Below are 15,556 nucleotides of genomic sequence, written 5' to 3' on the forward strand. Positions count from 1 at the left end.
CTAATTTGGTTCACTAGAATAACTAATGTTCTTGCTGGTAAATTAATTGTTAAAAAAAAACTATTAAAACAATATGATAACACTCCAAAATTGCGTTATGAGAACGTATAAAATAATCAATGTAACTTGTCTAGCTCATATCTCAAAATAAACATAAAAATAAAAAAGTTCAAATGTCTAAGAAATTCTGGTTAACTTAATTTTATTTTTATTTTATTTAAAATAAAAACACTAACATTGAAAATTAGCCATAATTTGAAGTGAGAATGTGGTCGACACCTTTTTTGTTTCTTTCTATTTTAAAGTAATATTATCATAACTAATTGCACTACATATATCATATTATCAGTTTATCCAAAACAAACCAGTACGATCCAAATTTTAGCGAAAAAGAACAAAACAAGTATAGTAACATCTTTTCTTAAATGGCACAAGAAATTTACGCTATACATTACGTTCATATTTTAAACATCTTTCCCCAATAATAGCTAATAAAGAAAAATATTTTGATTACATATGGTTTTGTTATACTTTTTCAATGCAGAATTATCAACTATTTTATAGTATTGGAGTCTGTATTGCAAACATTTACATCCTCTTCTCAAGTTAGAAACAGTTACTACTTCATGCTGCAATTATTATTTTCATTCAAATTTTTATTTTCAAATATAATTTAAACTACAGATTGATCCGCGCATCCGCATGGTTATTGGTTCTTACCTTATTATACACTGATATTTAATTTTTTTTTTATAATTAGTGTTATATATTTTAGATGAATTGAAATATACTCTTTATGTTTCAATATAGTTGATGTTTTAGGTGATTATTGTTATTTCATAATAGATGATGTTTTCACATATCTAGGTAATTTTAACTTTATCAAAAACTGTGTAGCCAATTGTGTTTTTACTATGTTTATTTATAATTAAATAATTAGTTTTAAATTATATTTTCAATAAACTTTTTTGGAAAAATAAATTTCTTAATATAGTTTAAAGAGTCAAAACTTACGAAGATAGCAAAAATAAAATAGATGCAACTTTATCTGGTTTTCAAATATAGTTTAATGATTACTTTCTAATAAATATTATTTATGTATAAAATAGCAAAATGAATGTTTTCCAGTAGCTTTTTATAACTAATTAGGTTCACTACCAAAGTTTTAGCCAAAAAAAAAACTAATTAGGTTCACTGCAATAATGACTGTTCTTCCTGGTAAATTAACTGTTACGAACAATATGATAACACTTTAGAATTGCGTCATGAGGACGTATAAAACAATCAGCTTAACTTGTTCTAGCTCACATCTCAAAAATAAAATAGTTAAACTGTCGAAGAGATTTTAGTTAACTTAATTTTACTTTTAGTTTATTCTAAATGAAAAAAAACATTAACATTGAAAATTAGTCATAATTTGAAGTGCGAATGTGGTCGACACCTTTTTTGTTACTTTCTATTTTAAATTTAAAGTTTGATGTATATTCCCCTTTATGTAGCCCATCCTAGCACTTTTTAATCTCTTTTTCATCTAGTACAACGAATAATGCACATTGCCTTTCTTATGAAACCCTCTCTTAGAACTATTTTTATAAGTAAAATAATAAGCAAAAAAAAAAAAAAAAAAGACAAACAAGACTTTTAATCTTTCTAATCACAGGACATCATTGAAGTCCTTTAATATATAGCTTTTCTGGTTTACAGCTAAGGTGAGCAAATCACTATCCGTAGGGGCGGGCAACACACTCATCCAGAAGAGCATATATACATATCCAACAGCCTCATGTTATAATAGAGATAAGCCAAAGAAACAAAAGCAAACATGTCTACTTCTCATCAGCATCATCATCCACATCTCATCACCAAACTCTTATTCTTGTTTCTCAACTTCTATTGCCTCCATGCAAATGAACTCGAGCTTCTCTTATCATTCAAGTCCTCAATTCAAGACCCTTCAAGGCAACTCTCTTCTTGGTCTTACTCTTCAACCAATGAAGTGTGCCTCTGGAACGGCGTCGTTTGCAACAACTTCTCGCGTGTTGTTTCTCTCGACCTCTCCGGCAAGAACATATCTAGCCAAATCCTCACTTCCACTATATTCCGGCTACCTTTTCTACAAACCATTAATCTCTCCAATAACAATTTTTCCGGTCCATTCCCTCATGACATCTTCACCATTTCGTCTCCTTCTCTTCGTTACCTCAACCTAAGCAACAACAACTTGTCTGGTTCCATCCCTCGAGGCTTTCTTCCAAATCTCTACTCGTTAGATCTTTCAAACAATATGTTTTCAGGTGAAATCTACGAGGACATCGGACTTTTTTCTAACCTTAAAGTCCTAGATGTCGGCGGAAACGTCTTAACCGGCCATGTACCGGCCTGTTTTGGAAACCTCTCAAGGATAGAGTTCCTAACACTGGCTTCAAACCAGTTAACCGGGGGTATACCAACTGAACTAGGGATGATGAAAAACTTGAAGTGGATATACTTGGGATACAACAATCTTTCTGGCGAAATTCCTTACCAACTCGGTGAGTTATCCTCTCTCAAGCATCTTGATCTTGTCTACAACAATCTCTCTGGACCCATACCTCCTTCACTGGGAGACTTAAAGGAGCTTGCGTACATGTTTCTCTACCAAAACCAGCTATCCGGTCAGATTCCACCGTCCATCTTCTCCCTCAAGAATCTCAGATCTCTTGACTTTAGCGATAACTCGCTCTCTGGAGAGATCCCCGAGCTCGTGTCTCAGTTGCAAAGCCTGGAGATTCTCCATCTTTTCTCTAATAACTTATCAGGAAAGATTCCGGAAGGACTAACTTCCTTGCCACGTCTACAAGTTCTCCAGCTCTGGTCCAACAAGTTTTCTGGCGAAATTCCGGCGAGTCTTGGGAAACATAACAACCTCACTGTTCTTGATCTTTCTACCAACAATCTCACTGGAAAAATCCCCGACACTCTCTGTGACTCTGGCAACCTCACCAAGCTCATCCTCTTCTCTAACTCCCTCCACGACGTTATCCCGCCGAGTTTAAGCGAGTGCCAGAGCTTAGAGCGAGTGAGGCTTCAAAACAATAAATTTTCAGGCGAGTTACCTAGAGGGTTCAATGAGTTGCAGCTCGTTAACTTCTTGGACTTATCAAACAACAACCTCCGAGGTAACCTCGGCACATGGGACATGCCACAGCTTGAGATGTTAAATCTCGGGAAGAACAAATTCACTGGTGAATTTCCGGATGTTTCTAGAAGCAAGAGACTCAAGAAGCTTGATTTATCAAGTAACGGAATATCTGGAGTAGTTCCGGTTGAGCTCACGACGTGCACGGAACTTATGGATTTGGATATAAGCGATAACGAGATCACTGGAGTGATCCCAAGTGAATTGTCTTCTTGCAAGAACCTAGTCAATCTTGAAATGAGCCACAACAATCTTACCGGGGACATTCCTTCTAGTTTCTCAGATTTTCCAGTTCTCAGCGATCTTGACTTGTCTTGCAACCAATTATCCGGCAAGATTCCCAAGAATCTAGGAAACATCGAGTCTCTTGTTCAAGTCAACATCTCTCATAATCTTCTTCACGGAAGCTTACCTTCAACCGGAGCTTTTCTTGCCATAAACGCAACAGCGGTCGCAGGTAATTACAATCTCTGCGGTGCAAATAACGTTAGCGGTTTACCTCCTTGCCACGTGGTAAGAAAGACAAGTACAAAGTGTTGGTGGTTTGTCGTCATGTTGACCTTTGTAGCTTTCTTGGCCGTCCTTGTCTCCGGTTTCTTTATCTCTCTTGTCGTTCAAAGGAAGCACAACGTTTTAAAGGTCGAGAGAGTTGAACAAGAAGACGGTACAAGGTGGGAAATTCAGTTCTTCGATTCAAGATTCATCAAATCGCTTACAGTAAACGCGATTCTATCGTCTCTCAACGAGCAAAACGTTTTTGTGGATAAAAACGGCGTGAAGTTCGTTATTAAGAAGGTCAACAAGTATGATACTCTTCCCGACATATCTGAAATTGTGAAACTTCCGGAGCACAGGAACATTATTAAGCTAGTGGCGACGTGCCGGTCGGAAGAAGTGGCGTACTTGATTCATGAGGACGTCGAAGGTAAACGACTGAGCGACATTTTGAATTGTTTGAGTTGGGAGAGACGGAAAAACATAATGACCGGAATCGCAGAAGCTCTTTGGTTCTTACATTGCCGGTGCTCTCCACCAGTTGTTGGCTGTGATTTATCTCTGGACAATATTGTCGTCGACGTCAAAGATGAACCAAGACTCTTACTCGGCCTTCCGGGTCTAGTTTGCATGGATGCTGCCTACATGGCTCCAGGTAATAATTACAAGACATTGTTCCTGAATATATTTTTTTCCTGAATATATTTTTTTCAAATATATAATAGATCTATACAAAGAAAGAAATCGGTTAAGATATCTCATATTTTACGTCTATAAAAACATTTTTTCCATAAAAGAAGAAATAAAACATAGAAAAATACAAATATCGAAGGCGTGCTAGAATCTAGTGCGCTTTAGAATAATAATAATGATTTTTTTTTCCTTTTGCCAAATTTGCTAAAAACATCTTTTATTTAGCAAATATCCCTCCTTTAGTTATGCAACTTAAACCCACTTCCAAATTTCTAAGAGAAGTATTCTTAAATTACATAAAAAATTAAGTTAAGAAAGAAAACAAAAACTGTTATCTATGAATAAAGTGAAATATGAAATATCTGTGAAACTCTGCAACTGGGTTTAGACTATATACATGTACAGTGAGACACACATTTTATATGTATATAAAATTTGATTTTTTGTTTTGTTAAGAGTGTTTTATATGTATTTTCAAAGCTTAAATATCAATGTCGTGTTCGTTTATAAAACTTAGAAACGAGGGAGCACAAGGAGGTGTCAAATAAAAGTGACATATATGGTTTTGGAATTCTCCTTCTTCATCTCCTCACCGGTAGACGTCCCTATAGTGATGAGGACATAGAATCTGGACTCAGAGGAAATTTGCTCAACTGGGCTAAAGATTCATATTCCGATTGCCATATCGACACTTGGATCGACTCATCCATAGATATGTCGGTATATGAGCATCATGAGATTCTCCATGTCATGAACTTAGCTTTGCATTGTACCGTGGTGGATCCGCAAGAGAGGCCTTGCACCAAGAACTTGTTAAAAGCATTAGAGCTTACAAGTTCTTCTTGCACTGCTTATTTTCCCAAGATACTATCATTGACCTGACATATTTTGGCTTTGATTCATCTTCCAAGTAATTTTATTAGGTTTTTTTTGGTTGTTTTGTTTCAAATTTTGCTCGTTAATTTTGTTGGGTTTGTTGGGTGTAATAACCCAACATGAATGTATCATCAAGATGGTTTTGTTTATGTCATCAAGATGGTTTTGTTTATGTTATCTTGACTGTTTGCTGATGTATGTCTTTTGTTGGTCCAAAGTATACTGATGTATAAGTTACAAAAAGGTCTACTGATGTATGTAAGCGAGTGTGTATATATATATATATATACACACACGGTGAAGAATAGTTTAAACATACATTGTTTGCAAACAGAGATTATGGTTTGAACATCTTCACATTCTTCGCAGGAAAAACGGCCATGATTAGATCATGACTAACAGAGGTTCTTAGGGTGAGGTTTTTAGGGTGAGGTTTTTAACGGAATATAAGAATCTGTCTCTTAATTTTTAACTAAAGAAGTTAAGAACCGACTCTTAAATATCTTATTCATGAGCCGGTTTTTAGCTTTTTTAGTTAAAGTTAGAGATGGTTTCTTATATTCCGTTAAGAACTCCACTTTAAGAACTCTCATTAATCATGCTCTTAGTACTTGAACTAGGATCATATTGTCTAATCGATACCTAAACTATTTCCTTGTGCGCTATGATATCTAAACTAAAAAAAAAATTGAATGTAGTACCTGAACTTACAATAAAAAGCTTTTAAATATCCACTACCGACAGCATGTCAGGTAACCAGTAGTATTTATCAGTTAGATGCTGACGTGGAAGAAACGATGTCGTTTCAACAGGTGGTAAAAAAACAATCATATGAAACCACCCTAACAGGACAATGCTGGACTTAGTGTTTCTATTCAAGTAATCATGATTATAATCTTATAGGTGCTCATTATTTGTATGCATGATATTATATAGCTCAAGCTCTTAAACAACAAACCGATCGGCGTTCGCTTTTTAGGTTTGTCTATTGACACGACTTTAGTGTCGATCGATGATCCTAGAGGAATATCGATCGATACAAGTGTCTCGCTGTCGATCGATTATTTTGTAGGAATATCGATCGACGAGCGTTAAGTCAAGCTTTACGCACAAGTTGAATTATGTTCACTAGGCTTCCTAGGTCAGCTTTCGCCTTACTCTAACAATTCTAGCTCACTTAGGACGGATTCATGGTGAGATGCAAGTTATCACTTGTGTGTACAATTCCTATGGCAAGTTCTAAGTAGCTAATCTAGAAACATGCATTAATGACAATCCTAATGATGAATATCACAAATTAGAGAGTATTCGGGGATTACGCAGGGCCTAGTTTTTAATATAATTATATAAATTTTTATATATAATTTTAAACAGCCTCTTTTTGATTCGTCGAACATTTATGGTGTGTTTGATATGAAAAAATCTCTAAATGCAGTATGTATGTGTTTGTTTTGGGTTTGATAGCTAATTGTAATTATTTAGTAATGAATAATTACAGAAAATCTGACAATAATGAGTAAAAATAACTAAATGTGTTTCAACTTTACACGGATAAAGAAAAAAAAAAAACTTAGGTCAACGCGGGAATTAGACGGTCAATGTGAGAATTAGACAGTCTTACGTGAGTCAATGCATGACTACACCGATTTTATGTAAATTTGCCGCTATTAACCTTCGAACAGCTCTAAGCAACAGCGTTTCTGAACGGGAGATAATAGTTTCCTAAAGTCATATTTTGAAAACTTAACTGTGCTTATGCTGACAAAAAAAAAAAAAAACTGTGCCTATAAAATATTAAGTGAGTAATTAATATTACTCGAAGACGTAAATTTATGTTTCGAAAATTGATCCATGTGGATAAGATAAAAATTTTAATCACCGATGTGAATTTGTATATTACTATATTTGAAAGCTGAGCAACTTGGCGAAATAACACTTCTGACAATCATTACTTTTTTTCCTTCCTGTCTAGACTGCATCGATAGAGCGACTGAATTTAATCGAAAATTTGTAATATATGTTTCAAAAGGAAGAAGAAAGGAAGAACTTATCTCTATATAACTCTACTACACTCAGAACAACAAGAAAGATAAAAAAAAATGGCTCGTCTTGGTATGAATATGATACATGTTCTCTGCGTAATCATTTTCGCCATCACAAACACTTCACACTCTCTACACGAAAAGCCTCAAGCTTTTCTACAACCTATTCGCAAAGACATCACCACAAATCTCTACTACTCTCCCTTATCCATAGGCGCCAACGTTCATAACATCAATCTCGCCATTGACCTCGGTGGCTCCGCGCCATTATTGCTAACCTGCGCTGCTGCCGCCAAATCCCGCTCTTACCACCCTATCAAATGCGGCTCCTCTAGATGCATACAAGCCAAACCGGACCCTGTCTCCTGTCCGACCAATACCTCCAAGAAAGCCACATGTCACAAATCCTTCTCCACTTCCTTCACTGAGCAACCCGTCAAAGCTCGTCTCCTCCGAGACACCGTATCTTTGCTATACACGGACAACGGGTTCACCTATATGGGCGGTGGAATCGATATGACTATGACTATAGCTTGCACCGACGTTAAACCCTTCCCGTCGATTGTTGTTGGGACATTGGGTCTCGCTAAGACCCATATGGCGCTCCCTTCGCAGATCGTTTCTTTATACAAACTACCCTTTAAGGTGGCTCTTTGTTTGCCATCACCAAACTCCGGAGAATCTTCTGGATCTGGTTCTCTTTTCATCGGCGGTGGTCCTTATTTCATGGCACTATACCCTGAAGATATCTCAAAGATCTTTTCCTCAACACCTCTGCTTCCTAGTGACCAGTCTCGTGGTGAGTACTTCATCGATGTCAACTACATCCAAATCAGCGGAAAGATTGTTCCTTTTTTCAAGAAAAGCACAAAGATCTGCACTTTGGCTCCTTACACCGTCTTGCATAGTTCTATATACAAAGCTTTGGTCCTAGCCTTCGCCGAAAAAGCCAAGATGACTAAAGTTCCGGCAGTGAAGCCTTTTGCTTCGTGTTTCAGCTCCAAAAGACTCGGGAGGTGGATGATGGGAAGTCGTGTTCCTGTGATTGAGTTATTGCTGCGTGGCGGGGCTAAGTGGAAGATTTACGGATCCAATTCGCTTGTGAAGGTGAGTGAAGATGTGGTTTGCTTAGGATTTATGGACGGAGGTGTGAATCTGACGATGGGCATGATAATAGGAGGTTATCAGATGGAAGATAATTTTGTCGAGTTTGATGTAAAAGCTTCTAAGTTCTCTTTTACTTCTTCTCTTTTGCTTTTTAACTCTTCTTGCTCACAGTCAAGACACTTCTGATTCGAGTCTTGTCTTCCTTGTTTGGTTTGGTTTGTAATGTTTGAAGAACTGCAAGATTATCTTTGCTTTTGAAATATTCTATTTTCTTGGCCTTACTTCGTTGAAAATAAGTAAAAAAGAGTAAATGTTTTCTTTTATCAACAATGAATTTTATTTGAACCGTAAATGAGGTTAACTAACTAAATAACTATTTTATTTTTGACAACTGGAATTTTATAAACAAGATAACAAGTGCAAACTACTTTTAGGGACATGAAAACGAAGTCAAGAGTGTATCATGGAATGCAGCTGGTTCATACCTTGCAACATGTAGTAGAGACAAGTCCGTGTGGATTTGAGAAGTGCTAGGTGTTGGAAAAGCTATGAATAGCTAAGAACATGAACTCACTCTTTAAGAATGGAAGAGACAATCAACTTGTGATTGAATCCTTTCAGAAAAATAATTTACACAACCATCTGAATCTACAGAGATTAAGTGGCTGTGAGATTGATACAATAATTAGAATTAAACTAAAAACAGATTAAAGACTCTAGTTTGAATCTATTTCTTGAGAAACGACACAACACTTTCAGTTTGTTCACTTAAGGAGAATAAGAAATAGAATCAGTAAGCTAGAGTTTAAGAGAAGATAAAGAAGAGTTTAAACTGATTTTAGAGTAGAATGGGCAAGCATGATCTGCCCTTAGGCAGACCCAAAACATGTATACCTTAACTCCTTACATTGTGACTAATTTAAAGAACACTTAGTAAAGGGATGAGTGATACACGGAATTTATGAATGCTTGTCTCTTATTTCTTGTGTATATAATTACAATGAGGCTGCCTCTTTATTTATAGAGGAGAGCCTTAGGTTTTACAGCAGCAGCAACAAGACAAAGGAGAGATTAAACTAATACTATCCTAGGAAATGAATAAACAAAGCTATTAGGAAGCATCCAAGGAGGAAGAGGACAATAGAGTTTTCTGCAGCAAGAAAGTGAAAGGGACAGCTCATTTGGCACCAATTCTTTTGGCGCCAACTCTTTTCTTCTTCTTTCTTTATTGTGCAAGTCTTGATTACTTGCAACACACTTCATGCCTCTACAGCCTCCTTCTCTTCTTGCACACACACCTTGATCATCTTTTCATTGTCTTGGCTGTGTGATCAGTATCTTGAGGCTGGAGATGCTTGGCCTTCACTTCCTTTGTTTGGCCTTCACACCTCCTTGTCTTGCTTCACTCTAATACCCTCCCTCAAGGTTGGGCTGCGGAAGCCATTGGTTCCAAAGGCCAAGCTTGCAACACGCAAATGACTACCTCATTAAAAACCTTACCATGTAAAACCACTTGGGATAAAACCATGATGAGGATAAAAAGAGTATAGCCTTCACGGTGCATTGGATAGCTATGACCTTAGCTTTATTTGAATTGAGCTTGAAGCTTCTCTAATCTGAACTGCGGCTTGGAACTGTCTTTAAAACCGTCAAAAGTGAATCATGGCTTGAACCATGATCTGAACAGATTGCTGAGGGTGTTGGCGCCATGATTTGAACTTGTGCAACACCTCTTTCTTCTTGATGCTTCACATGAAGCTTACTGACCCTTAGCTAACATCTTGCTGGTGAGTTGATTCATCACTTTCCTACAGCCACTTCTCCTCAAGATCTTCTTGTCTTGGGTCCATAAATCTGAGGCCATTGGTTCTAACCCCCAAAGCTTGCTTCTGATGCTGCTCTAGATCAACCAAACTTGCATTGTCTTCTTGAGACAACCAAGTACAAACACCAATCACCATTCTTAGACTTAGAACCTGTTGAGTATGGACAGATTCAAAGCACAAAATTAGTGAATGATGGAGAGAATAAAGTAGCCAGAGAGTATAAGTAACCATAGAATTAGAGAATAAGTAACAAGAGTATGAGAGAATAATGGAGAGTAAGAGTATGGAGGAGAATGAGAGTTTTGCGGAAGCAGATTGCTGTCCATGGCCTTCAAGCTTCATGGCTGATCACAATGCTGGTGAGGCATGAACATCCCACCAGTTAACACATTTTTAAAGCATTTTCGAAATCAGATTACTCAAGAACCTGTTCAAAACATTTTCAGATTTTTTTTTTTTTTTTTTAAATCTTTCCAAAGAGCTTTTCTTTAAATATGAAATTCAAATGCTCTTACAAATAAATTTTCTTCAAATCATCATCAATCTTTCTCCCTCCCTCAAGTATTGGTTTCATTAGACTTAAAGTCTTTTACCAAGTTTGAAAATATTAAGAGACAGAGGGTAGAAAATGATGATAATGTTTGAGACAAAAAAACCAGCAAGAACTTCATCTTTTAACACTGTTTTTAAAGCACAAAACAGAAGAAGTCTTTGGTTTCATTTCCCTCCCTTAGCCTTGGATTAGGATCCCAACTCAAGATCAGAACCACAGCTTACACATGGGAGAGAAGAAACCAAAACAGAACTCCATCTTGTCTTCTTTAAAGAAATCATTAGACAAGATGAAGAACACAAAATATTTTTGAAATCGATTTTTTTTTTTTCTTTTTCAGAGTTCTTCAAGATACAAGTTTAATCTTTTCTCCCTCCCTCAAGCTGACATGAACATATTTTTAATCTTTCATCCAAAGGCTTAAACAAGGAGGAGATAAAGGGGAGAGTCATTGATTAAGAAAAAAAAACTTTAAAGATTTGCATCTTAAAGAAACTCACAGATTTTGAATACATACTTCATCTACACTCTCTACTGTCCAAGTTTTGAATCCCAGCCACACAGCTCATCAAAAAAAAACGAATTTAAAGGAGAAAGAGAGATAGATTCAGATGAAGAAATTGACAAAAGAAGTGAGTTCAGCCCAAGAAGAGCAACCTTGCTCTGATACCATGTTGGAAAAGCTATGAATAGCTAAGAACATGAACTCACTCTTTAAGAATGGAAGAGACAATCAACTTGTGATTGAATCCTCTCAGAAAAATAATTTACACAACCATCTGAATCTAGAGAGATTAAGTGGCTGTGAGATTGATACAATAATTAGAATTAAACTAAAAACAGATTAAAGACTCTAGTTTGAATCTATTTCTTGAGAAGCGACACAACACTTTCAGTTTGTTCACTTAAGGAGAATAAGAAATAGAATCAGTAAGCTAGAGTTTAAGAGAAGATAAAGAAGAGTTTAAACTGATTTTAGAGTAGAATGGGCAAGCATGATCTGCCCTTAGGCAGACCCAAAACATGTATACCTTAACTCCTTACATTGTGACTAATTTAAAGAACACTTAGTAAAGGGATGAGTGATACACGGAATTTATGAATGCTTGTCTCTTATTTCTTGTGTATATAATTACAATGAGGCTGCCTCTTTATTTATAGAGGAGAGCCTTAGGTTTTACAGCAGCAGCAACAAGACAAAGGAGAGATTAAACTAATACTATCCTAGGAAATGAATAAACAAAGCTATTAGGAAGCATCCAAGGAGGAAGAGGACAATAGAGTTTTCTGCAGCAAGAAAGTGAAAGGGACAGCTCATTTGGCACCAATTCTTTTGGCGCCAACTCTTTTCTTCTTCTTTCTTTATTGTGCAAGTCTTGATTACTTGCAACACACTTCATGCCTCTACAGCCTCCTTCTCTTCTTGCACACACACCTTGATCATCTTTTCATTGTCTTGGCTGTGTGATCAGTATCTTGAGGCTGGAGATGCTTGGCCTTCACTTCCTTTGTTTGGCCTTCACACCTCCTTGTCTTGCTTCACTCTAATACTAGGAGGAGGGAATGAATATGATAGTGCTGCCGTGTTAAATGGACATACACAAGATGTGAAGATGGTTCAGTGGCATCCCACCATGGATGTTTTATTTTCTTGTAGTTATGATAACACCATCAAGGTAACGAGAATATGCTGCTGATTGGGTTTATAGGGATGCAGAGCTTGAAACTTGTTACAGATACAAAATATAAATCATAATTTCTTAACGTTTGTTGCGTGCTACTCACAGGTTTGGTGGCCTGAAGATGATGATGGTGATTATCGATGTGTCCAAACCTTAGATGAATCCAACAAGTATATATACTCTCTTCATCTTCTTCTTTATATGTCTTCCAGTTTTTATTCTTAATAGACACATTAATATGTGCGTTTATTCTTCACACAGCGGTCACTCTTCTACTGTTTGGGCCATTTTGTTTAATGCTGCAGGGGACAAGATGGTCACTTGTAGGTTGGTGAATCTTCTCCTCTCGTCTACCATACTGTTTTACTGTTTTGACAATATCAAGCTTTGTTTGAATGTGTACTTGCAGTGACGATCTAACCTTGAAGATATGGGAGCCAGATATTTCCATGATGCACTCTGGTGAAGGATATGCCCTTGGTGAGACTATAATGGCTTACATGGTCGAGTTTATATTCTTTTTTTTCTTATAAAATTCTGTAACTTCTCCAGTTATATCTCCGTCCAACTTGTGCTAACGGAATGGTTGGAATTTGCAGGACTCATCTTTGTACACACTCTGGTTATCATGACCGTACCATATACTCAGCTCACTGGTCTAGGTATTAACATTTCTCTTGGTTTCCTTAAAGCATGGTTTACCATGAAGGTATTAGCACCTAATGACAGGGATGACATTATTGCGAGTGGAGCAGGTGATGATGCTATACGATTGTTTGTGGACAGCAACAATGACTGTAAGAAAACTTCACCTTAAAATTTACTTCAAAAACCGAAATCTCAAACTTTCATAGCACAATACAAGAAACCAAATGAAGCTCATATGCTCTATTATTTCTAGTATGTCCAGTCAATCGTTTTTTTTTGTTTGTGTAACCAGGCTGCTGGACCTTCATATAATCTGTTACTGAAGAAGGAAAAAACACATGACATGGATGTAAACTCTGTCCAATGGTCACCCTGTGTAAGTTCATGTTTCAAATGAATTAATAGACACGAATGCATACAACCTCATATGATTGCAATGATGAAGTTATGTTCAAAGGCATCATTTAAATGTATCTTAGAAATTACAAGTCAAAACATTATACCAAAGATTTGTTATATGATCTGATGAGAGATTTAGACATTGTTCGAGGACATGATAGAGACATTTGTCTATGGCCAAGTATTTTACCAGAAAATGTTGTTGCATAGTATTTATGATTTTGACCATGCTGTTTGTAGAACCTAAATCTACACTAAGTATTTGATAGTGATCAGAAATTTGATCTAGTGAAGACAAATGATGTAGGCAACAATATCTTCAGAACACAACGATATAAACAGTTTTCAGTAGATAAAAATAGACTTTATTGATGAATAAGATCGAGTACAATTAGTTGAACTAGATCGAATGATACAAATGAGATCGGCAAAGAAAGAATCTAAGATTGGGATGAAAATAAGGTCGATGTATATGTGTAGCTCTCTCTAGGGTTTTCTACGTCCCCTTCTTCGTGTCCGTTCTCCTTCCTTTATAGCGAGTCGACCTCGTAATCTTCGTAACTTCTCCGTGATCTTCGTGACTGCTCCACGATCTCCGGGATCTCGAAGTCTTCATTTTCGAGCTCGATTGCTTGCAATGGACTTCAGTTCCTTATGGTCCATATCTTTGATCGCGGCCCATTAATATATTGACCGAAATTGGGTCCAAACACCGTTGTTTTTCTGAAACAGGAGGAGAACCGGTTACTAGCCTCGGTCAGTGATGATGGGATGGTCAAGATTTGGCAGCTTGCAACTAAACCCTGACTGGTTTTGTTTCGGTTAGTTTTTTTGAAAACTCCTTTGATGTTTATTTTTCCTGAGATATCTCTGTAACAACATAATATCATAGCAAAAGAAGTGAAACTCTATACGATTTGTCATATCCTGTGATAATTTATAATAAAGTTCATTCTTCCCATCATATAAGACTATGTCCTCATTTAGTTTTATAATATAATGAAAGAAACCAAGCAATTGCTAATGAGCTCTGTGAAATGCAACCAATGGATTTCATGTGACTAATTACATTTATTTCAAATTGCTGGAAGACAAAAGGGAGATGTGTATTAAATCAACAAGAAATGATCATCATTTAATTTTTTTAACTTGAACATTTTCTTTACAAAACTCAATAAACCAGCAGTGATAAGCTTGGCAAACGAACATGTAATGGGTGAAGCCTGAAGCTGTAGCTATACCTTCAAACTCAGCTCGTGACCTCTCTTTTCTGCCGGAGATATCCTTCCTTCCCACTTTCCACTTCACATACATTTAACCATCATAACATCTCTTTTCATATAATAGAATAGCTTTTTATATAAAAGAACAAATACTATTCAACAAATAATTGAAATGGTAATTATTAAAAATGGAGAAAAATATGACGAAATGAGAAAAATAAGAATTGAGATAAATAAATATACAAAAACTAAAAAACATTTAAAAGTGGAATCAACGAAATACATGTGGAAAAAGTAAATTAAAAGGTTAAATCTAATACTTGTATTTTCCAAAATAAGATAATAAATAATAATCTCTGCAAATCTCATTTTTATTAATTCTCAAAAATCATTCTTTTGCAATATCCCAAAATAACGATAATACCATTCGTCACTGTCCCCTCAAAAAGGAATTGATTAACCATACGGGTTAAATTTTTCTTTACAATATTCCAAAATTTCTGATAGAATAGAGCCGTCATCCCATCTGGCCATAGAGTCTTTTCTGGATGCATAGCAAATAGTGTTGGTTTAATCTCCCACTCAGTGATCGGTGCTAGATCCTCGTTAATTATCTAAGTGATAGTTGTTGAAACCTTTGATAATGCATCTACAATATCTTCCGGATTAGAAGACTCAAAGATTTGTCTAAAATAACTAGTAGCAATGGCTACCGGTCCTTCTTCAGCGTCTACCACATTTTCGGTTTCATCTACAAGTTGTGTGATTATATTCCTTACTCTCATTTGCTTTGTTAAAGCATAAATGAACTTTGTATTTCTATCTCTTTCTCTT

The 15,556-nt window shown here is 36.2% G+C and overlaps 2 protein-coding genes and 1 pseudogene across 2 annotated transcripts; all 3 read left to right on the top strand.

The window, feature by feature from the left end:
* Positions 1-1,590: 1,590 nt before the first annotated feature.
* Positions 1,591-5,585, top strand: LOC106397571 (leucine-rich repeat receptor-like serine/threonine-protein kinase SKM1). Its single transcript, XM_013838176.3, has 2 exons — positions 1,591-4,328; positions 4,884-5,585. The coding sequence occupies exons 1-2, from the start codon at positions 1,823-1,825 to the stop codon at positions 5,246-5,248; spliced, it is 2,871 nt and encodes a 956-aa protein (XP_013693630.2). The 5' UTR covers positions 1,591-1,822; the 3' UTR covers positions 5,249-5,585.
* A 1,460-nt stretch (positions 5,586-7,045) lies between these two features.
* Positions 7,046-8,653, top strand: LOC106443704 (probable aspartic proteinase GIP2). Its single transcript, XM_048752797.1, has one exon. It carries the CDS (start codon positions 7,342-7,344, stop codon positions 8,575-8,577), a length of 1,236 nt encoding a protein of 411 aa, XP_048608754.1. The 5' UTR covers positions 7,046-7,341; the 3' UTR covers positions 8,578-8,653.
* Positions 8,654-8,828: 175 nt separating this feature from the next.
* LOC106399137 lies at positions 8,829-15,309 on the top strand (annotated as a pseudogene).
* The last annotated feature ends 247 nt before the right edge of the window (positions 15,310-15,556 follow it).

Source organism: Brassica napus, chromosome C3, assembly GCF_020379485.1.
Source record: "Brassica napus cultivar Da-Ae chromosome C3, Da-Ae, whole genome shotgun sequence".
Classification (NCBI taxonomy): domain Eukaryota; kingdom Viridiplantae; phylum Streptophyta; class Magnoliopsida; order Brassicales; family Brassicaceae; genus Brassica; species Brassica napus.

Excerpts from the sequence above, each read along its gene's own strand:
- LOC106397571 (XM_013838176.3), top strand. The coding sequence starts at position 1,823 with ATGTCTACTTCTCATCAGCATCATCATCCACATCTCATCACCAAACTC. Across the intron at positions 4,329-4,883 it reads TGCTGCCTACATGGCTCCAG|AAACGAGGGAGCACAAGGAG; the intron begins GTAATAATTACA and ends TATAAAACTTAG.
- LOC106443704 (XM_048752797.1), top strand. The coding sequence starts at position 7,342 with ATGGCTCGTCTTGGTATGAATATGATACATGTTCTCTGCGTAATCATT.